Here is a 26,445-nt window from a genome sequence, read left to right as displayed (position 1 = left end):
AGAAGGAGCATTGTGGGGTCAGGACAGCACTGCCTTTCCCATGGGAAGCCTCCTGGGAATTCTCCAGGAGGGAGATTTGCTGTGAGCTGGGGTGGGTCAGCCCTCGTGTCCATGGTCCTGGGACAGATCATCCCCAGGGGTCAGCCTGGAAGCCTGGGGCTGTGGGAACGTGGTGGGATGGAGACTCCATCAGTTTCTTGTGCTGCTCTGGAGCACAGGGACCTGAAAGAAAAAGCTTTTTGTTTTACTCTGAGCTCTTGAGTTGTGCCTGAGGGCTAGAAGAAACTTCTCTAAGCTGCATTTCCATCTGGCCATCTCAACAGGCAGAAGCAGTTTCAGAGCTCAGTCCTTTCAAGAGCAGGAAAAGAGTCAACCTTGACTACTCTCCTTTCCTGGATCTGGGCTCATTTTTACTTATTTGGTCTCCCCCAAAGCCCACCCTTGCATGGGGGGATGTAGGCCATGATCTTGAAATGTGTTTGGCCCCTTTCAGTGCACAGAGGATGGAAAAATCAAGGAGACTGCATTTGTGTCTGCATTGCCTCCAGACCAGGATATGGTGTTACATCCACTTTCTCCATTTCAAAATTCTCAGTTCAAAATTAGCAATATAATAGATAATCCTAAGCTTATCCCAACTAATGTTAACAAAACTACAATGGGATGACACAACTTATTAAAGATTTGATTTGCAGTTGGTGACCACCCAAAGACCACATCCCACCAGTGATGATCCGCATTTTGTTTTATTCTTTGTAGAATTACAAGAACTTTTAGAACTTTGTAGAATTACAATAACTTTCTGGTTATTTCTTTTGTATCATGTTGGACAGTGTTTGGCCCCTTTCATTGCACAGAGGATGGAAAAGTCAAGGAGACTGCCATTTGTGTCTGAATTGCCTCCAGACCAGGATGTGGTATTACATCCACTTTCTCCATGCCTTTTGTGCAGCATCCACTGCTCTGTGGCAGCATAGCTTCCATCCTGCCCCAGGGTCAGGTGCAGGACATAGGGCCCCAGCTCTTGGGCCCCTCTGCAGGGATGTCCCTGTCACCTTGGCTGTCTCTTGGTGTGCTCTGCTGGGACCTCCCCCTGAGCCTCTTCAGACCAGTTCAGTCCCAGGGTGCAAAGGCTGTCCCTGACCTTGCCCTCTCAGGCCGCTTTCCTGCTGAGTTCTTCCATGTGGATGTGGGGAAGTGGTTGTCCACTGATGTTTGCCTGGCAGAGCTGCTGTAGAGACAAAGTGTGCTGTGTTTTGAAGGGCCAGGGGAGTGATTTGGCTGTCAGGGAGCTGTGGGGTGCTGCCACAGGAGATGTTCCCAACCCCTGGAGCTGACTTCCCTGCACACTTGCACCAGCACTTCCATGCCTGACTCTCATTGCAGCCAACTGTGGTTTGGCTTTGTCAGAGAGCTGACAGAGCTCCCTTACCCCTGGTTCCACTCCCTCCAAAAAACCCCATTTGTCATCCTTGGGCAGTGCATGAAATGAGGTGGTGATAAAGCTCTGATCCCAGACAACACAGTCATTCCTGGGAGCTCCAGAGCATTCCCAGGGGCTCAGTGCTGGGCTTTGGGGACTCTGTGTTAACCCCTTGGTGCCTTCAGGCATGATTTCCCAATGCCCACAGCCCATCCATCATCTTGGGGCTGATAGAACTCTGAGGGCACCTTTAGTCTCAAGTGGAGATGGATTTATTCCTGTGATGTGTTAGAGATTAAATGGACTTTTTTTTTAATTAGACATTTGTGTAAACCTGGGCTTTCTCCACATCCCATTGGAAAAGCAAAAGGAATGTTATTTTTCTCCTTGTTGTTCATTCTACTTAAGCTAAAGATTAACTTTGACAGAGCAGCAAGGGCTCTGGACTGGCCAAGAAACAATTCAGGCTGGAAGTCAGTGGAAGGTTTTTGACCACTGGGGTGGTCACATCATGGAACAGAAATTGGATGATTTTTTAAAAAACAGGTCTGTTTGTTGTCTGCTTATATTTGGGCTGCTTTTTGCAGTGGTGGTGAAAAGCACATCTTTGGTGTGGTGCCAGACAAGAGGCAAATTTCCAAGCTTTCACTCATAGCACGGATTTCTGTGATGGGTACTGGGGGAACAGAGACCCCCCAGCCACTCCTGCAGCCCTGGGCTGATGAAAGCTGCAGCTGCCAAGGCAGTAAGGATGTGCATATCATGTCCTTGCCTTGGTGTGATTGCTTCCAGGGAAAAAGCCTCTTGGAAAGCAGAAATGTTCTAAGCTGTCTCCCTTTGCAAAGGGGAGAGGGTGGGCTGCGTTTTGCTGCAGGGATGTTGTGTTGGGTGAATTCTTGGCTTTGTGCAGTGTGTGCACAGCTCAGGCAGCTGAGAGGTCTCTGCTGACTTGGGTGACTGAGGCTCGTGGCTGCTCAGGAGAGCTGGGCTGCCTTTCCCAGTGTGAATCTGGTTCCTTAGGCAGTGCAAAACCAGTAAATCTTGGCTGTTGTGTCTGTGTGGGGGCAAAGCAAAGCTTTGTTCTGCCCTGGGGGTGAGTGGATCCCAGGGGCTCTGTCTCTCATCCCAGCTGTGACTTAGAGCAGCCCTGATCATCACCATAAAGTTAACAAAAAAGAGCTGCTGGGATTTCTCTGCTGATAATTGAAGCAACTTTTTATTTTTCTGTGTGTTTTAATGTAGATTCAAGCTGGACCCTCTCCTCCTTCCCAGCAATGCTTCGCAGTTTGTGACCCCAAAATCACACAGGCTTTTCCTGTTCTCTCAGTTCAGTATTGGAGATGCTGACTTGCTTTTTTTTTATTTCACTGTGTCTTTTGAAGAACTCAGAGACTCCATGTGCTCCAATAAAAACCAGGAGCACTGAGCCTTCAGATCCAGGTCCCTTGTATCACCCACTGAGGCTGTCCTGCAGCTGCAGCTGCCTGTGAATCCAGTTGCTGCTGGATTTGGTGTGAGGATCAAACTAAGCAGGTGCCAGAGGCAGCAGGACCTTCTCAATGTCAGAGAGATCTCTCCAACCACAAATTGTTGGTCCTGCTTCCTCCAGTCCTCTGGAAGGTGCTCCTGGTTGGGATGTGTAACACCAACAGCTGTAGTAAACAGGTTGTATTAACAACTCATTTTCCTTCAGCTGCTGCTCCATAATCGACTTCTGCGCTGCATTCTCTAGAAACCACTGAGAAATTGCAAACTTAGAAATACTTAAAGGGGAAAGAGGATGCCTTGATTTTGCAGCAGCCTCTGCACAGCTGTGCTTGCTGTCCTGGGCACCCAGGAAAGCTTCTGCACTGACCGGTCCAGCCTTTTGTCTCTGCCCGGTCACGCATAGGATGGCCTTGGGACAGCCCGTGCTCCAAAGGACGAGTCTGGACTCTTCAGATTTTCAGTCTTCGAATAATAAGTTTATTATTTCTTATCCACAAAATTTTCTTCCAGCCTGACAGAGGTCTGACCAGCAAGGCAGCCAAGGGCACTCTGACCTCCCACTGGGCGGTCGTCTATTTTTATACTAAAAACTACATACATCATATTTACCTTTATTTCCCAATACCTTTCACCCATATCAGCAAGTGCACGTTCACCATGGACCAATCCCAAAATGCCAACATCACCACAGAAAATGGATGACAAGAAGAAGAAAGAAGGACAAGACATGCCCTGATCCCTCCATCTTATCTCCATAGCCCCCCTGTACCAAAATCCTAAAATCTGTATTTTCACCCTGTGAATACTTCATTCTTACACCATTTATCCCCAAGTGATTCTCTTGTCCTCAAGCAGGTGGCACATCCCGTGCAGGGTCAAAATCCAACCACCAAGCACTCCTGGCAACATTCCAGGATTTCCGAGCCCCCAGGGGTTGTCTCGGTAACTCTGGACATCCGGAGCGATGTGCTGAGTTCCCACACTGCACCAGCAATTTACCAGTGCTTTGGTTGTCATTCCCAGTTGACCACGTGGTGCCCGAGCCTGGGACCAGTTTGCTGACGGCGTTCGACCAGTGGCGAGAGTGGGCGGACAGCAAATCCTGCTGTGACTACTCCCTGCACGTGGACATCACTGAGTGGCATAAAGGTGTCCAGGAGGAGATGGAAGCTCTAGTTAAAGATCATGGTAAGCCAGGGAAGCCTTGCCCCTCCTTGTTTTTCAGGATCCCCTATTATTTAGGGCTGTCTCTCGTGCAGTGTTTTACTTTTATATCCCAATAAAGCTGTTTTAGGCCTGTTCTGGCTCCTTGAGAAAGTTTAGACAGTTGGGATTGCAGAGGGCTCAGGGGTTAGAGCACACTGGTGTTGCAGCACTGATTTTCCCGAGGTGAATCTCCTGCTTTTCCCATGCAGAGCAGCTCCTGTGTCCAGTGAAGGGTTCATCAGTGCCCTTGATGATACCTGCAGCCATTAAAGTGCTGTAAACAAGGGAAATAGGAGCCCCAGGAGGACCAATCCAGCTCTGGATGCTAAAAGTGAAGATCTGGGTAAAACAACCTCATAGGTTTCCCCCCTCTTTATTTACCCTTGGCATTTCATCCTCAGGCTGGAGTAATTTTCCATCCTGATTGTAGTTTGAAAACCCAGCATTTTATGCCATAATGGGAGCTTCCCACATGTGCTAAAGGCTGTAGAGGAAAAGCCAGCTTAGGATCAGTCAGGGTCTGTTTGGACACGTCACAGACACAGATTTCCCATTGTTCTCCCTGGAGGGTGAGGGGGATCAGCCATGCAGGCCCAGTCTCTGCTTTTGGGTGAGATACAGTTTTGCTTTTATTTTGTTACTCAACCTCCTCCAGTGAATTCATGGAATTATTGCTGGCGGCTGATTTAAGGATTGTAGTCCGTGGCTTTACTGCAATGTGCTCTCTTTCCCCAAGGTGTGAATTCCTTCTTGGTGTACATGGCCTTCAAAGATCGCTTTCAGCTCAGTGATTCTCAGGTAGGAAGGAAGCTTTGTGTTTAATTTGTCACAAATTAGTGTTTAAGTTCAATATCCTGGGATCTGACACTCTATCCTGGTTCCAGTCTTTATGTGTGTAACAATACCTAAGATTGGCAACACCACCCATAGCTCTGCTGTGAAGATTATATTTTTAATTAAAAATAAAACCTAACCAACAGCAAACCCTGAAAGGCCTGGCTGAGGGAAGCAATGGTAAAACTCTCATTTTGAGAGTTTGGAGGTTTTTTCCCAGCTCTTTGGGGTAGAAGCAGTGGCAGTTCTTTGAATTGCTGCTTTATGCCTCTGCACAGGGCAGGACAGGGAGATCTCTGGGCTAATTATAATTGTTCTGTTTAGAAGCTAAAACTGATCCTGGTCCAGAGGTGCGTTTTGGTGGTAGAATCACTGGGACCTTAGAAAGGAATTAATTGCCCTCCTGTTTGCTGTTCTGGTGGGCACATTTGGGCACATTTAGCTGTTCAGAGGAGCAGTTTATGTTTCTGAAGGCGTGGGAGGAGAGGAATGCCTGGGAGCGTTGGTGTGTGAGTTATCTCTGAGGGCTCTGGAAACATTTTGATGAGGGAACATTGATGGCGCCACTTGGGGGTTACTGGACCTGAGCCCTCTCAGAGTGGCTGCTGGAGTGGGAAATCACACTGCTCCTACCTCCAGACACTGGATTTCCATGGAGAACATGCCCCCAGCACTCAGATATAAGGGATGTTTTTCGTGCCAGGCTCCAGTAAATGAGACATCAAACAGGTACAACTCTGCAAGTCCTTTAAAATCATCCAGCTGTGGGGCTTGAGTTGTTGCTGTTTCTTCCTCCCGTACTCCAAACCTGCCACTGGATAATCCTTCTTTGCCACATCAGCAGCATCCAGCTGTAGAATTGGGAAATCCAGTGATAGGCATGAAAATGATTTGCTTCTCTCCAGCAAACCACATTTTATATTGCTTAGTGCTTGTCTTTCTCTTTTCTCCTCTGCAAAATTCTGTTTCCTCTGGGGACCTGGGGTGTGGCCTCACCAGCAGGTGTGTTCCTGGTGTGATGTGTGTTCTCTGTCCCCCAGATTTATGAGGTCCTGAGTGTGATCCGGGACATTGGTGCCACAGCCCAAGTGCATGCTGAGAATGGTGACATCATTGCTGAGGTATGGCCTGTTTATTCTCTGAGTTACTGGCTGCAAATGCTGGGAGGGGTTTAAATTCTGGCTCCTCCTTTGCAAACTCAGAGCCACCCAAGCTTTTGAGAGCATGGCAAAAGCTTGGGTGAGAGCTGGGGGTGTTCAGCCTGGAGAAAAGGAGACTCAGAGGTGACCTTATCACTCTCTTCAACTCCCTGAAGGGTGGCTGTGGTGAGCTGGGGGTCGGTCTCTTTCTCCAGGCAACAACAGACAGAACAAGAGGACACAGTCTCAAGCTGCGCCAAGGGAGATACAGGCTAGAATTAAGGAGGAAGTTTTTTATAGAAAGAGTGGTCAAATACTGGAAATCATCTACCCAGGGAGGTGGTAGAGTCACCATCTCTCAATGTGTTTAAAAAAAGACTGGATGTGGCACTTGGTGCCATGATCTAGTTGAGGTTTTAGAACATGGGTTGGACTCGATGATTTTAAAGGTCTCTTCCAACCTAGAAATTCTGTGATTCTGTGCATGGTTGTACCAAGGGTGTGAGTCGGGCTGTGCAGCAGTTTTTAACCCCTTTGACACTGATAAAATAGGTTTTTGTGGCAGCTTACCGTTTGGGGTGGATATTGGGCATCTCTGCCTCTCTCCCCAAAAGTGAAAAGCTGGGTGTGACTGTCACTGTGTGGAACAAATTGTTCTGCAGGGCAGAAGAAGAGGGGGAGTGGGAAGGGATGTAGCTTCATACAGTACATGGGGTGCTGATGTTTGGGGTCTGTTTATCCTTCAAACAGCAGCAAGGGAGAAATGTTAATAATGTATTCAATTTAATCTTATCTCCAGCTCATTTTGTACACTGTGTCTCAAGCACCCAGAGGATTTCTGTGTTCTTTGGCTGGGCAAGAGCCCACTCCAGTCCTTGAGCCCAGTTGCAGGACGATTTTTTCCATGAGTTATCATTTTGCCACATCTTAAAGATGATTTTATAGACACAAATGAGTGCTGAAAGTCGAGGGGCTATGAGCCCAGTGTGAAGAGAATCCAAATAAAAGGTTTCCTTGACCTCCTGTGAACAAATCAGCAAGGTTTTGTGAGCTCTGGTTATTCTCAGCAAGGGGAGTTGGACAGGACTTTCTTGCAGGGCCGTTATGCAAAGCCCCATGTGATTTTTAGCCAGCACAGATGCTCAGGATCTCACTCATGCCCCTTTCCAATAGCTGTGTGTACTGCAAGAAAAATTCCCTGTTCCTTTAAATCTCATCCCTGCTCTTTTTTCTTCTCTGCCTTAGGAGCAGCAAAGGATCCTGGAGCTGGGGATCACAGGCCCTGAAGGGCATGTGTTGAGCAGACCTGAAGAGGTGAGAACTCCCCTGCCTTTGCATTTACCCCCTCCCCAATTTTGTAATATCTCTCCATTGCCATTAAGTGCTTCGTGTTGGGATGAATGTGGCTGGAAACAGGATTTTTCTGCATTTGGGGTTATGTTGGTGGAATTCTGCTATTGTCCTTTCTAGGTCTAGTGTCTTGGGCTTCTCTCTTGGTCATTATTTTGTCAGACTTCCAGTGAATTAGCAGAATTTTTAAATATATGCGCAAATCTTAACATTGTTTTATGTACTTCCATAACTTCCATTACTGTGATATTTGATATTTTGATGAAATTTTACCAATGGGGTGGGTTTTTTTACAGCAATGGATGAAGTGGTTTGCTGGAGGCACAGAAAATATGTACCAGAGAGAGGAGGTCATGCTCAGGCCTCAGCGCAGCACTTTAATATAGTTACCCTTCATATTTCCCCATGGATTTCTCCAGGGATGAACACTCCAATGCCTCTAAGCCTTTGAAATAAATCCCAGAAGTTTTAAAGAGCCTTAAAACTTTTCCTTTGAGGTTGTTTCCCATTGCATTCTTCATTCACAGTCCTTCACTGTCTCTAAGCTGGACGCCTCACCATGGCATTCCAAGTTTGTGGGGTTCATCTGTTCTGTGCAAGCAGCTCTTTTTGTTCCTCCAACATCCTGGGGCTTTGCTGCCTTCCAGATGCGGCAGCTGGGAGCTGAGGCTGTGAGATCATCCACACATGCCCCTCATGCTCCCTCTGCATTTCCTCCCCTGGATTCTGACAAACAGCATCCAGAGGCAGTTCAGTGGGAACATAAATCATTCTGTTGCCTAGAGAAAAAAAAAAAAAAGCTCCACTTGTAAGTGAATCAACACAGAACACAGAATCTGTGTGTGGCTCCCAGAGCTGGAATCTTTTGCTTCCTGAAATTGTGAGCACTTTGCACTGAGCTTTCCAGTCAGTCATCCAATTTGTGATTTTTTTAACATATTTTTTGGCCTGCATCAGGGGAATGGGAACACATGCTGGTGTGACACATCACGGAGTTCAGTTTGTGTTGTGTTCAAGGGAATGCTGCTCTTACCTTAAAGGATCTGGACATCAAACCAGCCAAGTTGTGTCTGGCTGTTTAAGAGCTCATCCTTCATGGAGCAGGAGCTTTAAAGTGTGAGTTGTGTGGTTCCCAGGCATGGATGGATTGTTAGTTCTGTGCAGGACTGTGCTCTACCTCAGTGCAGGGAGGAAAAAGGAAGCCTGAGGACGCGTGGCTGCTGCAGATGAGGCTCAGTGAAGCCTCTCCCTGATGTCACATGGGGCAGCCTCTGCGCAGCTGAACTCAGCTGTGCTCTGCCCAGGCTTGGGAAGCATTTGCTCCAAAATTCTCCGCCTTGAAAGTCATAGGAAGCAGAGCAGGAAACGATGTCATCTGCTTCCCTCCTCCCCCTCTCTGCAGTGCGGGAGTGACTCTGCTTTAAAAACATCCAACTCCCCTTGGGGTGGCTGCTGAAAGAGGCCAGTTTCCAAGGGTGGCAGCAGATCCCGAATTCCTGTTGACTTCAGGGAAGGGGATGTTTGTTGTGTCTCTCTGGGGTGCTGTTGACACTAGAATTGGTTTTTCCTGCTGTCCTTCAGGGAATGCAAAGCCCGTCCTAAGGATGGTTGGCATCTGACTGGACAGCTCTGTCATTCAGTGCTCCATCTACAGCAAACCAGCAGGATTTGCTGAGCAAATCTAAAACATTTATTAACTCAAAACTCCTACTCATTTCAGGTAGAATACATCAGAGTGAAGCTTTCAGGGGCTGGCCGCATGCACTTGTGTCTTGGAGTACACACATCTGAATTCCCAGGCTGGCAGGAGGCTCAAATTGAGGCTTAAGTTTCACTGCTGACTCAGGGGTTTAGCTTTGCTCACCTCAGTGTTCAGCACATTATTCCAGCCACAAAACAGGGCCTGAGTTAAGACAGCACCATCCCAAGTCAACCTCACCCATCTCTTTCTGGAAAACTCTCCCCCTTACAGCTCAGTTCATTCTGTGATGACTTTTCAAGCAATCCATCATTTTTTTTGTTTTTATTTCAGCCACAAAAATGCTGGAAGCACAAGCAGTTGTAATGCTCCAGGAAATGTCTGTCTTCTTTTTTGGTTTGTTTTGTTTTTTTTTTCCAAGAGAACTGCTGTGCTAGGGCTTCTAATGCATCTTGGTAATTGCAAACATTCCGCTTTGGACTACTTATTGGGTTATTGTTATACGCCTGTCACCATAGCATCTGGGCACAAGGCAGGAATTCAGCAGCCTTGTTCAGAAAATATTCTCCTGCTGCTTCACAGTTGCTCAAATGCCTTCTGCCCAAAAGTCTGGAGGTGTGTGTTGTTTCATCTCTGCTTTGCCTGATGGGAAACAGAGGCACGGAGTGGAAATGTGGTTCCCAGGTGCTGCAGAGGCAGAGCTGTGCACAGACCCGCTCTAGTGGGGAGTTTGCAAAGGATGGCCATGGCCTGGAAGCTGTGGCCTGTCTGAGTCCTCCCCTTGTCTCTCAGGAGGGACAACTGGGCTTTTCTTGGCTCTTCCTTTCAGCCTTTGTGAGTGCTGCTGGCTGTGACACTTTGGGTCCAACATCCTGGAACAAAACCCTCCATCATAGCCTTTCCCGTGTGTCTGGGGCATCTGGGCAAGAAAATAGCCCCTTGTGAGCATCCCCTGCTGGGGCTGTAACCACCCTGCTGACTCTGGGGGGCTGGTTTTCTGTAAAAACTCCTGGCTGTTGTTTTCCTGGGGCATTCTGGCTGCACACAGGGCATGAGTGCAAGTGGTGGCATTGCTGGCATGAGTCGAGCTGTTCAGGACACTTGGACATCAGCCTGGCCATGGTTCCCTAAGCTAGTGGTTCTTTTCCTCCAAGCACAGTGTTGATAGCCAGCAGTGACAGAATCCCAGAGTGATTTGGGTTGGAAATGACCTCAAAGCCCACTCAGTCCCACTCCTGCCATGGGCAGGGACACCTTCCACTATTCCGGAATGCTCCGAGCCCCATCCAGCCTGGCCTTGGACACTGCCAGGAATGGGACACATTCCTGCAACCTGCCTGGGCAATGTATTCTGGGGCAGGTGATGATGATTTGAGGCACTTGGGCTGTGATCAGTCACTGCAGAGCAGATTTTCGCAAGTGCTAAGTGTGTGTCAATGCCACCAGAGTCCATGGAAGAGGTTCTGGGAGCCTCTTGCATTGGGGAATCTGGTGGGAAATTGCTCTGGGTTTGTTTCCTCTGTTGTTCACTTGGAAAATGTCTGTGGCATTGCTGGCAGCAGGCGCAGTGAGCATCACCCAGCTGCTCAATCTGTCCCTGGATCCTTTGATTAGGATGTGTGATCCATAAAGTCAGAGTGATGCCCATCACCCTGCGGCTGCAGTTACAACGTGACCCTCAGTTTGGCTGAGGTTAATTCTCTGTACACATGCAAGGAAGAGCAGTTGATTTATGGGGTGGTTCACACTCACTCAGATCCCAAGCCAGAGATTGTAGTGGAGGGTACAATTTAGGATGCTTGTTTGCAAATGTGGGTTACCAGAGTATGTGGTGCAAGATCTCCGTTCTGCGTGGGCTGGAGCAGGAGCAGGTCTGTTGAGTCAACATTTAGTTGCTTATTTTTGTGTAGGTTAAAGAAGGGGCTTAATCATTCTGACCCCGGGCACCTGGAGTGTTGTTTTAGTTCAGGCAGAGGGGCTTGTGAGAAAAGGTAGTAATGAGAGGGAAGGGCAGCTTGATGTCATTTAACTGCTGTGATTACACTGTGCCTTTTCAGGCACAGAGGTGGGAAATACCTTGTCACTCCTTGTTTTCTGGGAGAGCAGGGTGTGTGACTTCTGAGGATGAGTGGGGTGCTGTTGGGTGTCCCTGACCTGCCGCCTCTGTTTCTCAGGTGGAGGCAGAGGCTGTGAACCGGGCAATAACCATTGCCAACCAGACCAACTGCCCCCTGTACATCACCAAGGTGATGAGCAAAAGTGCTGCTGATGTCATTGCTCAAGCCAGGAAAAAGGGTAAGTTATTTCCTCCTTAGCTCATGCACCTCAGCTCCTGCCAACATCAGCTTCATCCCTACAGGAAAGGTTTTTTTTTCATTTCCAACACACGAGGATTCAGTGGTTGGGCCAGAGCCAGGAGCTGCTTGTGCTGCTCGGTCCTGAGCTTGTCTCTTCACACTCATCCTCCCCCACCAAGCCATGTGCCTTCATGATATCACAGAGTCATTCCATGCTCTCTCCATGTAGTGAATTCCCCCAGAGACTGCAACTGGGTCCTCCTTCCAGCTGCTGTGGTTTTCCCTTGGTGCATTCTGCTGCGCTTCCTGGGGTCAGCAGTGATTCCTGCTGGAGTTCTTGACTCACAAGCTCTGTTGTATTTAGCTGGAGTAGCCAAAAAGGCTCGCCAGTTGTAGCTGTTGGGCTGTACTTCTTGTTTGTGGAATAGGCTTTTCATGTGGTGTAACTCATAGCCTGACATCCACGCAGGGATGAGAATCAGCAGGCTGGGTTAGGTCTGGGAATTGTGACTGCCTCTGATAACTCTGCTTGGGGATGCTGCAAGAAGCAAGACTCAGACCCCCTGTGGATGCTGCTGCTCATGTCTCCTCTCTGACTGAGGCTTGTGAGGGAGCTGAACTGCTCTGAGGGATGCAGGAGCTTCCCCCAAGCCCTTCCCCTGTTGCCTGGCCCTCAAGGAGTCAGGATTGCCCACAGAGTGAGTGCTGTCTGCTGCTTTATCCTGTGACTAAACCTTTCACTTCTATTTAAAGCTGCTCAGGTTGGGTGAGTAACCAGGAGGGATGATTTATCCCCTTCTTTCCTCACAAGGCTTGGATTTAATTTTCTGCAGCCTAAATAAGCCTGGATGGGTATACAAATGACATCACTTTCCATCTAGGTGTTTGATGTGTGAGGAGCTGATTTCCAGCAAACAGATTGGTGTTTGTGCATCAGCTTGGGAGTATTTTGGTCCCGTGATTCCTGTGAAAGGAACTGGTGAGGAGGACTGACTTTCAAGGCTGTCTGTGAAAGCAGCTCAAGCCATTTGGAATGAATCTTTCTCTCCCAGCTCCATCAGAGGGATCATTCTGAAGGAAGATGCATTGACCTAGTAATCTGACTGCATGCTGCATCCCCCCAGGAAAGAACTTGATGTCGTAGTGCAGTTGTATCCTGAGAGCCAGGGAAGTCTCTCTTCTCTTTTCCAGATAAAAATATTGAAGGCATGTGCCCCACAAAGGTGGAGCATCAATAGAAATACCTTCTTGCTGCACTCAGTGTCCTGAGACCACCAGTTGAAAGTGGAGTGGGGCATTGGGATGAGGGACCACACACCTGGATCACAGAAAGCCGTAAAACACAACTTGGCTTGTGTGGATGTTACCCTGCCTGTGAAAGGTGCTGGGATTGTCCCAGGTGAATGATCAACAGGGATCACTTCACTCAACCTCCTGAGTGAGCCAAAACACGCAGTTTTCTTTCAAAATGTGTTTTCTCCTTATAAAGAGAATTTGGGGTATAAACAGTGCCCCATCCTCTGTTCCTTTATTCAGGTAACTCAAGTTAAAATGCTGTGCAGTAACCAAGAAGGTTACCGGGCCACACGCACTGGTCTTGCCCTCCCAAACAATAGAGGAAACATAACCAAAGACTATCCAAGGCAAAAACAATCAATCAAAGGATTGACTTGCTAAATGGCAAAGAACAGACATTATATAAAGCCAGATGTTCCCAGTGGCTTTTGTATGGAGGAGATTCCCTGCAGACTCTGTCGCTGGCAGATTGGGGCCTGAAAACATCACTCCCGGCAGAACAATATTGCCAGTGTGCTGGACCACAAGAGGCCTCCCATTAATAGCCAGCATGTGTTTGGCCTTGTTTTGATTTCAGAACCCTGTTTGGGGCCAGTGATGTCAGGGAGCTTCTTCTTTTGCCCCTGGAAGCTCTCTAGCAAAGGCTGTTCCTGGACCTCCTGCGTCAGCAGGGTCCTGGGAGCAGCATGGAGCCAGTTAATCATCATCCTGCCTCAGCTAGGAGGTTCTTTCCCAGCTGTCTTGAGCCCCCAGAGATGTAACAGTAGCTCTGGCAATATAGTGAAAGAAATATTCTGTCTTTTCATTCTGCATGGTCAGGTGTGAGACCCTGCTGACCAGCTCTGGTTGTCCCTCTGCCCATCTTTCCTGACAGAAGTATTTAGGGTTAGCATCTCAGCTGCCCACATCTTTGGTAGGCAGATCCAAACCCATGAAGTGCTTGGGGAGGCAGGTGGGTGGGCACAGAGCAGATTTTGGCGAGGTTGCATTTGGTAAGCAGATCCCTGGGACTGCCAGCTCGTGCTGCTTTTGAAGTTGCAGCATGTGCTTGGTGTGCAGATGGTGCTGGTACATTCCAGCTTGCAGAGTATCCTGGCCTTAAGGATCTGCTGTTCCTTCATGTGGTTCCAAAAATGTTAATGAGGAGGAAGGATGCACTGGTGGTGAGCGCACTGGACAGAGTCAGGAGATGCAGTTCCATTTCCCAGTTCTGCCACAGATTTGCTGTGTGCCTGGGAGGGATCACAAGAGTTCCCTTGTGTTGCATTTGTGAACCAGGAACTCTGATATTTCCCCTGTGATGAGTTTTCTTTGTATGTGGAAAAACTTTCTTGCTAGGAGTTTTCTCTCACCTGTTCTATGCATAGACCCTACTCCAAGAAACCTGGCCTTGTTAGAAGGTCTTTAATTCAAACTATAATTTATAAATACTCTTTTTAAAACCCTTTTTCTTGCACATCTCTTCTAGATCAGACTGAATCTCCTCACTCCCTTACCGTGGCTCTCAGGTTCTTCCAAAGTTCTTGGCTCAGGATAAATAAATAATAAAATGAATATAAGCAATAAAATGAATCTTTACAGTAACCATTTCAAGACCAATTAATCAGTGCCAACCTCTGCAGTTGTGTAAAGGGTTGTGCCCATTTTGCTGCTCCCAGCTCTGGTCAGTAGCAATATCTTTATTTAATGCTTCTGAGGAAGCATCAGACAGCCCTGCAGCATGTGTCCTTTCCCAGGAGATGCTTTCTGCCAGGAAGCCAGGCTGGAAGTGCACATTCCTTGGTGTTCACAGAAGGTTTATGTGTGTCCCTGTCCCACAGGCACCGTGGTGTATGGAGAGCCCATCACAGCCAGCCTGGGCACCGATGGATCCCATTACTGGAGCAAGAACTGGGCAAAGGCAGCAGCTTTTGTTACATCTCCACCACTGAGTCCTGACCCGACCACTCCTGATTTTCTCAACTCACTACTGTCCTGGTGAGTGGAGCTTTCTGTGTTCAAACAACATGTGATTCATCACGAGGAAATGGGTGATAAAAGGGATGTTGCTGCCAACATGCAAAAGGCTGTTTTACCTTCAGGAGCATTCCTGTTACCATGAAATATCTTGAATACCTTTTGTTTTTCTTCCAGTGGAGACCTCCAAGTGACTGGCAGTGCCCACTGCACCTTCAACACTGCTCAGAAAGCTGTTGGGAAGGACAACTTCACCCTGATCCCTGAAGGAACCAATGGCACCGAGGAGAGGATGTCCATCATCTGGGATAAGGCTGTGGTAGGTCACATCTGTCATGGGTTTACATTTCAGCTGGACATTGAGAGTGGAAGGTGTTACTGACATCTTTTCATAAAAATCCTTTCTTTAGGATTTTCCCTTCTGGGAAGCTGAGGCTTTAGAAAAAGGATGTAAACAATGGTTATCTGCTGCTGTGGAATGCAACAGGTGCACCTGTGATTGGCCCATGTTGGATGTGTATAGTTAATGGCCAATCAAGGACCGAGCTCTCTCGAAGACAGAATCAGAGAGATCTCCTTTGTTATTGATTCTTTTTCTATTCTTAGCTTAGCTAGCTAGCTTAGAACTTTCTTTCTATTCTTTTTAGTATAGTCATAATGTAATATATATAATAAAATAATAAATCAAGCCTTCTGAACATGAAGTCAACATTCTCGTCTCTCTCTTCATCCTGCAACCCTTGCAAGCCCTGTGACAGGAAGGAGCTGCAGGAGTGTGTTATTTTCTTGTCATGGTCCTTCCACTTGGTGTTTTTAGCTCTGTGGAGATCCTTGGGAATGTGCTGCACTGCCAGCTCTTTGCTGGCTCACGCATTGACTCGTGTGCTGTCCCCCCAGGTGACTGGCAAGATGGACGAGAACCAGTTTGTGGCTGTGACCAGCACAAACGCGGCCAAAATCTTCAACCTGTACCCGCGCAAGGGCCGCATCGCCGTGGGCTCCGATGCCGACCTGGTCATCTGGGACCCTGACAGCGTCAAGACAATCTCTGCCAAGACTCACAACATAGTAAGGATGTTCCCTACCATTCCCTACGTCCTTTACCCCTCTCTTCCTCAGTGCCAGGCTGTGCTGCCAGCAATGGGAGCTTGTGACAGCCCTGGGGTCATCTTCCCTGTGCCTGAAGCCCTGTCTGGTCTCACTGTGGAGCTGAGTTGTGTGAGCAGGATGAGTCCATCTGATATCACATGGATTCCCCCTGGAGCAGAGAGCATATCTGCTCCTCCTGAGTGTTGGGTGCATAGATCTGAGCTCACAGAAAGCTCTTTAAATCCTCTAAAATACGCAAAGGCCTCGTAGGACAATGTGTTATGACATCCAGGCTTGCCAGTGGTGGGAATGGGAACTGCCCTTTTTCACTGAAGTTTTATCAGCTCACGGACACTTTTTCTGGAAATCTGGCCCAGATCCAGGGTCTGAGTGGATTTATACCACCTAATGATCTGGCACATGTGTGTGGAGTCAGGATTTTCCTGGTGGTGACCCCCAAATTAATTGGCAAAGGGCAGCACCCAAAACAACCAGACCTTCCCCTAAGCTCTTCTGCAGCTTGTCGCTGTTAGCTTCTGCAGTGGTGGCACTCTTAGGGACACTTTTGCTGAGTCCCATGCCTTACACCTGGCCCCTGCAGTTATCAAGCTGTCTCAGCTTGTGGGAATCTGCAGAATGGTTCCAGTGCAGGGGCCTGACTAAAGTCTCTCTGTGACATTCAAGCCCTGTCTCAGAGAAAGCAGCCACTGTTTGCATTTGTTGACAACTTGTTTCGCTGCTGACTATGAACCTATGGAATCTTTCCCTGGAAAAAGAAAAAACTGCTTGTTCTTTTTCTCCATGAATGCTTTCATTCACTCTGGAGCTGAAGGAGCAAAATTTTCTTCCACTTGGATCCCTGGGCACATTCACAAGGAAACATAATTTTTTTTAAGGTTTGGTTCACTTCCCTGTGACTTAACTCTTTGTCAGAATTGGTCACAGATGGTTTTGCTTCATCTTGCCTCTGCTTAGGCTTCTGACAGAGGAATTCCAGGAATCACCTTAGAGGTGCTTCCAGACTCCTTCCAATCTGGAGAGGAATGACTTAAGAAGATAGAACCCAACAACTCACTGCTTTTAGGTGTCAGAATTCATGGTCTGAACCTGGGCATGTACTTATGCATAGCTCAGAGAGCTGGAAGTAGTTTGGGTGGAGTGCTTGAAAGCCATTTCTATTTAGTGGCTGTTGTCTTTGGGAAATGAACTGGGCTCTTTCAGTTTCCTGACACAGAACTCATAGATTTTCTCTTTTGTGGATATGCCCAAGTGCAGTCAGGATTGGTTCCACGATTTTGGCATGGATCTGGGCAAGACAAAGGAGAAGCAGCTCCATTCAGGAGTATTTTTGTCTGCTGAAAGCTGCGCATCCCCCAGAACCCTGACAGTGTGTCAGAGGCCTCAGCACTCAGCTGTGGCTAAAGGCTGCACCCTTAAGCTGTGCCAAGAGCATTGAGGAGGAAGGGCTCTCATTCCCAAGAGTTTGAAAAGCTGAGCAATCACAGCTTGTTTGCTTACAAACACGTCTCTGACCTCGTCCCCTGTCATTGCTTTGCCTGTTGTACCTGGCGTCACACCTGAAGCTACATCAGGAGGAATTTCTCCATGGAAAGGGTGATTAGACATTGGAAGGGGCTGCCCAGGGAGGTTTGGAGTCCCCATCCCTGGAGGTGTCCAAGGAAGGCAGTCTGGACATGGCACTCAATGCTCTGGGCCAGTGACAAAGTGGGAATCAGGCACAACTTGGACTCAGTGACCTTGGACCTCTTTTCCAACCTTAATGATTCCCAAAGTCTGTAATTTTTTGGGTCTCACGATGCCTTGTGTTAGAGGAGAAACTGATACAAGTGATACCCTTGGAGTCCAGATATCCTGGTTTGGCCAAGCAGAAAACAAAAGGCCCCTTGACAGTCAGGCACAGGGACACCCTCTGATTATGTGGCCTTGGACAATTGCTACTTTTTTAAATGTTTGAGCAACTTACGGATATTTTCCAAGAATTCGCACTGCTCTTGCCACTCTCTGGCAAAGAAGTATCAGGAGCTGGAGAGGGAGGTGGTGTTGTTCTTGGAAGCAGCCTAATCCATAAGCTCCCGACCCAGCCTCCTCCTTTACCACCCCAGTTTTTTTCAGGCTGGACCTGGTTCAGACTTGGTTTAACCACTGCTCTGGCTAATTGCAAAGCTGCACTCAGGCCTGCCCATACTTATAACACACTTCAAGGGCAAACTCCATCATTAACTTGGTAAAAAACACCTGCATTTGACTCAGAGATGGTCACTAGAGTAACAGTCCCCGAATAACATGGTTACAGTGCATCTCATTCCAGGATGTTTCACATTTGCAGTGATTTCTTTCAAACTTGCCTTTTTTCCATGGTGTGATGTTTCCAATCCAGTTAATTGAGGATGAGTAATCCCATTAAAATAAAATAAGATTGTCCTGGTCCCTGACCCATCAACCAAAACACTGGTTTGAAATACAGATTTTTCTGAATTATTCTTTTTAGTAGGAAACTCACATAAAGCTTTCTGTGGCTCCTAAATCTGCCCCCAGCTCAACAGATGTAGGTGCCTAAATATATTTAAACAGGGAGGCTCTCATTTGAAATTGTTTTTTTCTCAGAGAAGAGAAAAAATAATTTCTTCCTCAAAAAAGCTGTGGCTGCTCCATCCCTGGAAGTGTCAAAGGGCAGGCTGCATGCCACTTGGAGCAACTGGATCTAGTGGAAAGGGTCCCAGCCCATGGCAGAGGGTGGAATGGGATAAACTTACAGCCTAAACCATTCTGGGATTCTTTATGAACCTTATTTCAGTGGAAATTTTGCATTAATAAAGCCCTAAAGTTAGGCTGATAATTTATAGCAGCCTTTATTAAATCACAGCAAATACAGCTCAGGTAAACACCGTTGAGTTTGCTTCCATCTGTCCTTAAAATTTTGGCAATTAGCATGGCCAGTGATTGCTAATTAAAGCCCAGTAGGCTCTGCTGGGTGAATATGTTTGCCTTATGTGCTGGTTTTCTCATTGCAGTCTCTGGAGTACAATATCTTCGAGGGCATGGAGTGCCGTGGGTCTCCCCTGGTGGTGATCAGCCAGGGCAAGATCGTGCTGGAGGATGGGAATCTCCACGTCACGGAGGGCTCTGGGAGGTACATCCCCAGGAAACCCTTCCCTGACTTTGTGTACAAGCGAATCAAAGCAAGGAGCAGGGTGAGTGTCAATGCTTGGCTGCACATTTGTTCTCTCCCTCTGACAACACCGAGTTAAAGTGGCTGGAAAACAGATGCTGTCCCCTGGCTCAGGCCACACTGCTGTTTCCTGGATGGGAGCCATATTTATCTCATTCCCCTTTCATTTTTGCTGTTCACTCAAGTCATTACAGGAATATACTTTGGATTGAGCTTGGGTTTTCTGCAGGTTTTAATTTTTTGCTCTCTGAGGAGAGCCAAACTGAATATGTGTCCAGGAACCCTTGAATTTTGCCATTTTGTCAAACTACCCAGAACCCACCAGGTTTCTCCTGTCACAGAGGTCCCAGGAAAAGTTATCATTAGCATTTATATATCAAAGCTCTCAGCAGCAATTTAGAATTGTAATTTCTACAGATATGTTATGCTGCTTTCCCTTCTGCCAGATACGATCAGATGCTCTTGTCTGGTGACTAGTGAGTCACAGGCACAGCCTACAGACTGCTTAAGAGGAACAATGTTCTATTTTTAAGAGGCTAAAATAGTTGGAAAATGATTCTCTAAAATGCATTCATTCAAAACTGAACCTGTCTTTTGATATGCCTGAATTTGCCTGACAAGGGAGATGACACTGAACTCAGTTGCTGAGAATTGAAGGAGCTTATTTATAGATGAAATTATTTCTGGGGAGAAATTATTTTGCTGTTTGAAGTGTTGCCTTCTGCTGGACAACTCCTGACCTTTGTTGGTTCTGCTGGGCGCAAGTGATCCTCCCACTCCTTGCAAATCATCTTTCTTTGATTGTTCTTTTGAAGAAATTGCAAGTTATCAAAATTACAACCTGGCATAATATAGCCCCATGGAGAACAGATCCCTGTTCCTGGGGTCAGGAACTGTGTCCTCCCACAGAAATACATGTCTGACCTATAAATCCAATTGGGCAGCATCTCAACTGGAATAATTGCATTTATCCTAATCTGCAGCTCCAGGGCTGGCCATTGAAGCCAGCCTGGCTCCTCTGGGCTGCCCTGCTGGTCTCAGCACTGCTTGGCTTTTTGGGATGAGTAATAACGTGCATTTGAGACCTGTCAGGAGCCTTTAATCTAGGGGCACATAGGTTGGGATCATTAAAGGACAGCACCTTTGGAGCAGGGGACAGACTGGCTGGAGCCACAGCACATTCCATGTCACATACTAATTAGCAGGCATCTTGTCCTGCACAGAAATCTAGAGCCAGAGTAGGAACCTATGCTCTTCCCAACTCACAGTATTGCACAGCAAGGATGATCCAAAAGTGGGGGTTTTTAGGAGTGCAGAGCAGCCAAGTCCATATTGCCAAGGAGCCTTGGGGTGCCCACGGACTCAGGGAACCTCAGCTCTCCATCATGGAAGGTGTTGAGCTGCACCAACATTGGTTTTAGCTTGTAGGAAAATAGTTGTTTGCTGCAAAACTGTTTGGGTTGGACAGAGACACAGACATGTTTATAAAGATAGATTTATATAGATATGGATATAAAATAGGAATAGATGTAGATGCAATACAGATAGAGATATAAACATATAGATATATAGATATGATATAATAGAGATATAAAATAGATATAGATATAATGCAGATATGGAGCTACATATTAAATAGAAATAGACATGATATAGATGTAGGTATAATACAGATATAAATATGTTACAGATATAAATATATAGATATATAGATATAGATATGGATATAATATAGATGTAAAATAGATATAGATAAAATCTAGATATAGATACAAGATAAATATAGATAGAGAGCAGCTTCCCAGGGATGAGTACAGAAGAGCTGCTGTGTGCTTTCAAATTTTCTTACCAACAGCCAATCCCGAAATGTGTGTCACTGGCTGAGCCACATCTGAGCAGCTGAGGGCTGTGTCGTGGCTGTGTTTTGAGGCTGTGTCGTGGCTGTGTTTTAAGGCTGTGTTGTGGCTGTGTTTTAAGGCTGTGTTGTGGCTGTGTTTGAAGGCTGTGTTGTGGCTGTGTTTTAAGGCTGTATTGTAGCTGTGTTTTAAGGTTGTGTGTTTTAAGGCTGTGTTGTAGCTGTGTTTTAAGGTTGTGTGTTTTAAGGCTGTGTTGTGGCTGTGTTATAGCTGTGTTTGAGGCTGTGTTGTAGCTGTGTTAAGGCTGTGTTGTAGCTGTGTTTTAAGGCTGTGTTAAGGCTGTGTTGTAGCTGTGTTTGAGGCTGTGTTGCCCTCTCTCCCTCAGCTGGCTGAGCTGCGGGGGGTGCCCCGAGGCCTCTACGACGGCCCAGTGTGTGAGGTGTCGGTGACACCCAAAACGGTCACACCAGCGTCCTCAGCCAAGACCTCTCCTGCCAAACAGCAGGCACCGCCCGTGAGGAACCTGCACCAGTCTGGGTTCAGCTTGTCTGGTACGTGATTTTGGGAATGATTGATTGTTGAGTGATTTATTGCACTGAAATCACGGCTGGTTTGTGCTCCAATGAATGCTCTGAGTTCATTCTTCTGGGATAGGGATGGAATGAGAAAGGCTGTGGGGGGATTTCAGCTGTGAGCTTTTCCCTTTAGGGAGGAAGAAGAGTAGTACAGGAGCTGTCCTAAATTCCTGCTTCTTCTCATGATGTCACATGAATGCTCCAATGTATTCTGGGCTCAGTCCTTGGCTGGCTGTCTAGAGAGGGCAGATCATAGAATCCTGGAATAGTTTGGGTGGGAAGAGTCTTAAAGCCCATTCATTCCCACCCCCTGCCATGAGCAGGGACATCTTCCACTATCCCAGGTTGCTTCAAGCTGCATCCAGCCTGGCCGTTGACACTTCCAGGGATGGAGCAGCCACAGCTCCTCTGCAAATTTCACCCCAGCCCCTCACCACCCTCAGGGAGGAATTTCTTCCCAATATCTCATCTAACTGCCCTCCTTCAGCTTGAGACCATCCCAACTGTGTTTAGAAATGGGTATTTTCTGGTTTTAAGAGGCTTTAGCAAAAAAACGGGTTTTTTTTTAAGATGACACAAGCTTCAGGAGAACTTTGCCAGCTGAGAGCAGCTCTGGATCTGGGATGTGGCAGATTTGATTTCTCAGCTGGTGCTTCAGTTGCAAGAAGGGCGGACTATAGAAAGAGATAGTAAAGCTGGCTAAGAGATAATCATTCATCCAGCTCTTACCTGTGCAGGACTGGGTGCTTCAGGTGCTCAGACCAGAACAGGTTTCAGCAGAATAAAGGCAGTGTGGGCCAGTGAAGGCTTTTCCTCTAAAGACAGAATCACAGAATGGTTTAGGCTGGAAAAGCCTTCTAAGTGCAAATCCAGTCATTAATGCAGCATCAAAGTGCTACACCCACATGGATTTTAAATGCTGGCAGAGTTGGTGACTCCTCCTCTCTCTCCTACAGGGGCACAGATCGATGACAACATCCCACGCCGCACGACCCAGCGCATCGTGGCCCCGCCGGGTGGCCGTGCCAACATCACCAGCTTGGGCTAAGGACCAAACCCTCCTGTGCCCACCGGGTACACCTTGGGGGGACTGGGGCACCTGGAGACCCTTTTTGATTCTTTTAGAGCCTGTGACAGTTACTGCGGGCACCCAGTGTGGGGAGGGGCTGAAGTAAACGCACCTCTTTCAGTCCCCTCAGGTTCCTTCCTCATCTTCACCAACCCCTCGCACTTCCCCCCCCGAGCCCCTTACACATTTAAAGAAATAAACCGTGTTTTGACACCTCTGACATGAAAGAGTAAATGTAAAGAGGGTATTTGAGATACATGGTCTCTGTCCTATTCAGCATCTTTCTTTTAGTAAAGGAAGGATAAAGTGAATTTCCCAGGAGCTGCCTTCAAGACACACACACACAAAAAAAAGAAAAGAAGTAAAAATAAATGCATAGAAAAAGCTTTTTTTTTAATGTCAAGCAGAAGAGTAGTTCAAGGGTTTTAAACTGGATATTCTGTAGGGTTCTGTGTTCCAACAGAATTAGCTAGGCAAGCACTAAGGACCAGGAATCCCAGTCTGTCTGTGGCCATTTTCCACCACCAGTGCTGCGGTCACTAGATGCTGCCAGGAGAGAGAAACAGGACCCAGCACTAGGAATGGCAGAGAACATCACCCCATCCAGTGGCTGAGCCAGAATCCTTGGGGACTTCCATTCTGTTCAGTTGGTTTTTCCTTGGTTTCTTTTTTTCTCCTGGATTTTGCTGCAAATTAGGTCCTTGAGGAAACTTTTTTTTTAAATGTTTGTGTGTGTGTTTTCAATATGTTTGTATCATTGTGTTTATGAAGCCTTACCTGAGAACTGGGAATCTCCCTGTTCTTCCCAAACCTCATCCATACAGATTCCCACCAGTGTCACTGCCACTGCCACCCTGGTACTTCAGGTGTCCCTTAGTTGCATTTTCCAGACATTTCTTGTCATGTAGCTGCAGTAAGGGCATGGAGCAGGTCCGTAGGATCTTCAGTCCATCAGGTCTTGAGCTGGTGCAACCAGAGGAGCTGGACACCATCTGAACTGCTGGGATGGAGTATCTGGAAGAGTTTGTAGCAGTTAGTTTTTCTTCTGTTCTTGAAGGTGGGTATGGACGGGCAGGGAGCTGTGGGCAAAGAGCAACAAGTTGCTTGAAAGATTTTTGTAGCAGAAACTCCCTGGCCATCAAGGAGAGGTTATTTAAAGCTTTGAGGGCTTATCTTTAGTTCTCAAAGGGCAGTCAGGGAGTGTGTGCTGAGCACCTGTGGCAATTCCAGTCCAGGCCCAGCTGCTGTAACTGGGAGCTGGCTGTGGGTCCCCAGCAGCTGAGAATCTCTTGTACGAATGTCACAGCTGTCCAGCCCTGCAGGAATCCTGCACAGGGGAAGGCCTGGCTGTTCCCCACCCAGCCTCACATGCCTAGGATTTGAGACACCATCAGTGGTCCTTAAAGGAATGCCTCAGCTTTGGGGCAGCCAGCAGGGTCTGGGTGTTTGACCACCCTCTGGGATCGAAGGTCTGGTAGCTCTGGGACTGGAGGCTTCTTGTTTTTGGGACATGGAGGATAAACCTGCACCCTCAGATCCCCACTTATGCATAGCTGGAGGGCTCAACAGTCCCAAGGACTTGTCTTAGCACAGAGCTTTTATTACCACAGTGTTGCCTCCACTGTCTGCCTGCCCTGGCATTTGGCTGCATCTTCTGCTCCCTCTTCTCTTTGTGCTTTGCCACCTCCATCAACCTTGTTTTTCCATAGTTGTATTTTCTTAAATGGTGTTTACACGTTCTTTTAGGAAAAAAAAATATATATATATGAAGGCTTTCAAGAAATTAGTACCAAATTTGTTGTTATGAGGTGTCAATGCTGGGATCTGCAGAGTGTCTGGAAGCTACTTAGCTACCCAAACCCTCCCAGCTGCAGCACCTAAACTCTTTAGGCCACTTTGAACACGAAAGTTAAGAAAAACTTTGCCATATTCCTCCACATATTTTGCATTTAGGTTCAACTCCTGGGTCTTCTAGTTTTGCATAAAGAGTTTGCACTTTGTTTGTTAAGTAATCCATGAACTTAATATATATATTGCAGCTATTTTCATTTTTAAATTTTTTCTTTGTCACCTGTATGTTAAAATCAATTTGAACGAGTTGGGGAAAAAAAAAAAAGAATCGTGGATCTGTTTCAGTTCTACGAAACACTTGCGGCTCTTCAGTATTCACTTAAGTCTTCCTTTTTTTTTTCCTTCACTGACTCATGATAACTTGTTAAATTTTAATTTGTTCTTGAAAAGGAAAGAAAAAAAATCACAAAAAAAAAGTTTTTTGCAGGCTATGTAAGCATGTTTTTTCTGTGAGAGCTCGTCCGCTTTGTGTCTGTTTAATGAATGTCATATGTAAATGCTAAAAAAAAGATGATGACTTAATGAATTAATTAATTAACCGCAGTGACTTGAAGCTCTAAAAATAATAAAAGAAAAAAGTAGGATTTAATACTAGCTGGATTTAACCCTTGGATTTGTGATTGTGAACCATGAGTGGAGGAGCTGTAAGTGCTAAAGCTGATCATGTGTGTAGACAAAGAGGAGTACTGATATTTGACCATTGTCTCAATGGCAAAAACAACCCCCCCATCCCAACCCCAAGTCTTGTGTTTTATTCCTTAAGAACTCTGTGTTATATTACCATGGGAACTCCTAATAAAGACAAAATGTTGTTGTTCCAGTAGGTGCACCTGTGTCTCAAGGCGCTGTGTGTTGTGTGTCGCTGTGTTCTGGGCTGTTGCCTTCAGCAGGGACAAACAGCCCTGAAAACCAGGCAGGGGTGGGCTGATGTGGAGATGTGCAGGGGCACAGCTGGAGAGGAACTCCCATGGTGATGGTAAAGATGAATTGATGGGCCACAGAGTCATTTCCTCTGGAGAAAGTGAGCTGCGACTGAGGGCACTTGGTTTAAAACAGCATTTGGCAAAGCAGAGGCAGTTGCCTGAGAAATCCTGGCTCTGCATTGCACGGATCACTGCTGGAATGTGAGCAAAAGCCCCTAAAAGTATCATCATAGCTCTCAGCCCCTCAGTGTGGATGTGCTTGGACCTTCTGCCACTCAAGGAATGGGGAAAAAAGCAGAGTTGTAAATAGCAGCTGAGTGGGGAGATTTGGAGCTGGCTGGAACAACTTCAGTGGAACTTGGGGTGGTGGTGCTTGGGATTTCACTGTCACAGGGACAAGCATCCCTGTCAGCTGCTCAGAATGTTGGATGTTGCATTCCTACACCCACCAGCTCAGCCCTCTGGGGGATCTTCACCCAAATCTGAGCACAGCTGAAGTTTGTGACTGACTTTGTGAGGAGTTTTAGCTCTTGTTCCTCATCTGAACAAATACAAATGTTGGGGCACTCTGTGAAATGCATTGAGCTTCCTCCACACAACTTTAAACCTGGCACCCCACGGAGTGGCTTTTCCTTATTCTGTGAAGGGGTCAATGGTCATCCCCTGGTAAATAGTCCTCTGGTTAACATGAGGATCCTGGCTCTGGCACCAGTGACATGCTGCTATTTGGCTACTGGCATCGTAAATTAAATATTACTATCTGTGCAATCAGGTCCCATGGAGCAGGGTTGGTGGGTAGCTGCATATAAGATTATCTGCTAATCCCAACCATAATATCCCAGTGAAAGATGCATTAATCTGGTACTCAGTTAACACACATCTGCAGAGCCTCCATTTGGTTTTATTCTATCATTATTTTTTTCCTCCAGAACTTGAATTGGAACAGTAGAAACCTCTTCCTGAGGAAATAAATGTCAGGGACTCAGGGAAGCTGTTGGAACTGGCAGAGTAGAGAAGGTTTTGAGGTCAGGAAGAATTGCTAACAGCCAGATCTAACCCAAACATGTGCTGTGGGACTGAGGCAGGGAGAAAGCTCTGGAGGCTATTGAGGTCAGTGGGGCAGCCCTGATTTGGTGCTGCACAGGGGAACAGGAATCGTTGTATTTGGTCAGCCCCTTAATGCAGGTAATTCCCGATCTGGCAG

The 26,445-nt window shown here is 47.0% G+C and overlaps 1 protein-coding gene and 1 long non-coding RNA gene across 5 annotated transcripts in view; one reads left to right on the top strand and one right to left on the bottom strand.

Moving 5' to 3' along the window:
* DPYSL2 (dihydropyrimidinase like 2) overlaps positions 1 to 25,141 on the top strand; it is a 56,228-nt gene extending 31,087 nt beyond the window's left edge. For all 4 annotated transcript variants that reach the window (XM_074559007.1, XM_014272325.3, XM_026797669.2 and 1 more), the window contains 11 exons: positions 3,935 to 4,099; positions 4,854 to 4,915; positions 5,992 to 6,072; positions 7,336 to 7,404; positions 11,314 to 11,434; positions 14,553 to 14,709; positions 14,866 to 15,007; positions 15,586 to 15,756; positions 18,810 to 18,989; positions 21,209 to 21,374; positions 22,355 to 25,141. In XM_074559007.1, the coding sequence (XP_074415108.1) occupies positions 3,935 to 4,099; positions 4,854 to 4,915; positions 5,992 to 6,072; positions 7,336 to 7,404; positions 11,314 to 11,434; positions 14,553 to 14,709; positions 14,866 to 15,007; positions 15,586 to 15,756; positions 18,810 to 18,989; positions 21,209 to 21,374; positions 22,355 to 22,446 (1,406 nt within the window). In that variant the 3' untranslated portion in view covers positions 22,447 to 25,141. The remainder of the gene's footprint in view (positions 1 to 3,934; positions 4,100 to 4,853; positions 4,916 to 5,991; positions 6,073 to 7,335; positions 7,405 to 11,313; positions 11,435 to 14,552; positions 14,710 to 14,865; positions 15,008 to 15,585; positions 15,757 to 18,809; positions 18,990 to 21,208; positions 21,375 to 22,354) is intronic.
* On the bottom strand, positions 21,231 to 22,360 carry LOC141731869 (uncharacterized). The gene is made up of 2 exons (XR_012583783.1): positions 22,128 to 22,360; positions 21,231 to 21,634 (listed from the first exon to the last, which is right to left on the bottom strand). It is a non-coding gene; the product is annotated as an uncharacterized LOC141731869 (long non-coding RNA).
* Positions 25,142 to 26,445: the final 1,304 nt, after the last annotated feature.

This window comes from Zonotrichia albicollis, chromosome 26, assembly GCF_047830755.1.
Source record: "Zonotrichia albicollis isolate bZonAlb1 chromosome 26, bZonAlb1.hap1, whole genome shotgun sequence".
Classification (NCBI taxonomy): domain Eukaryota; kingdom Metazoa; phylum Chordata; class Aves; order Passeriformes; family Passerellidae; genus Zonotrichia; species Zonotrichia albicollis.
The sequence above is the reverse complement of the archived record's forward strand: the minus strand, read 5'-3'. Positions and strand labels throughout refer to the sequence as shown.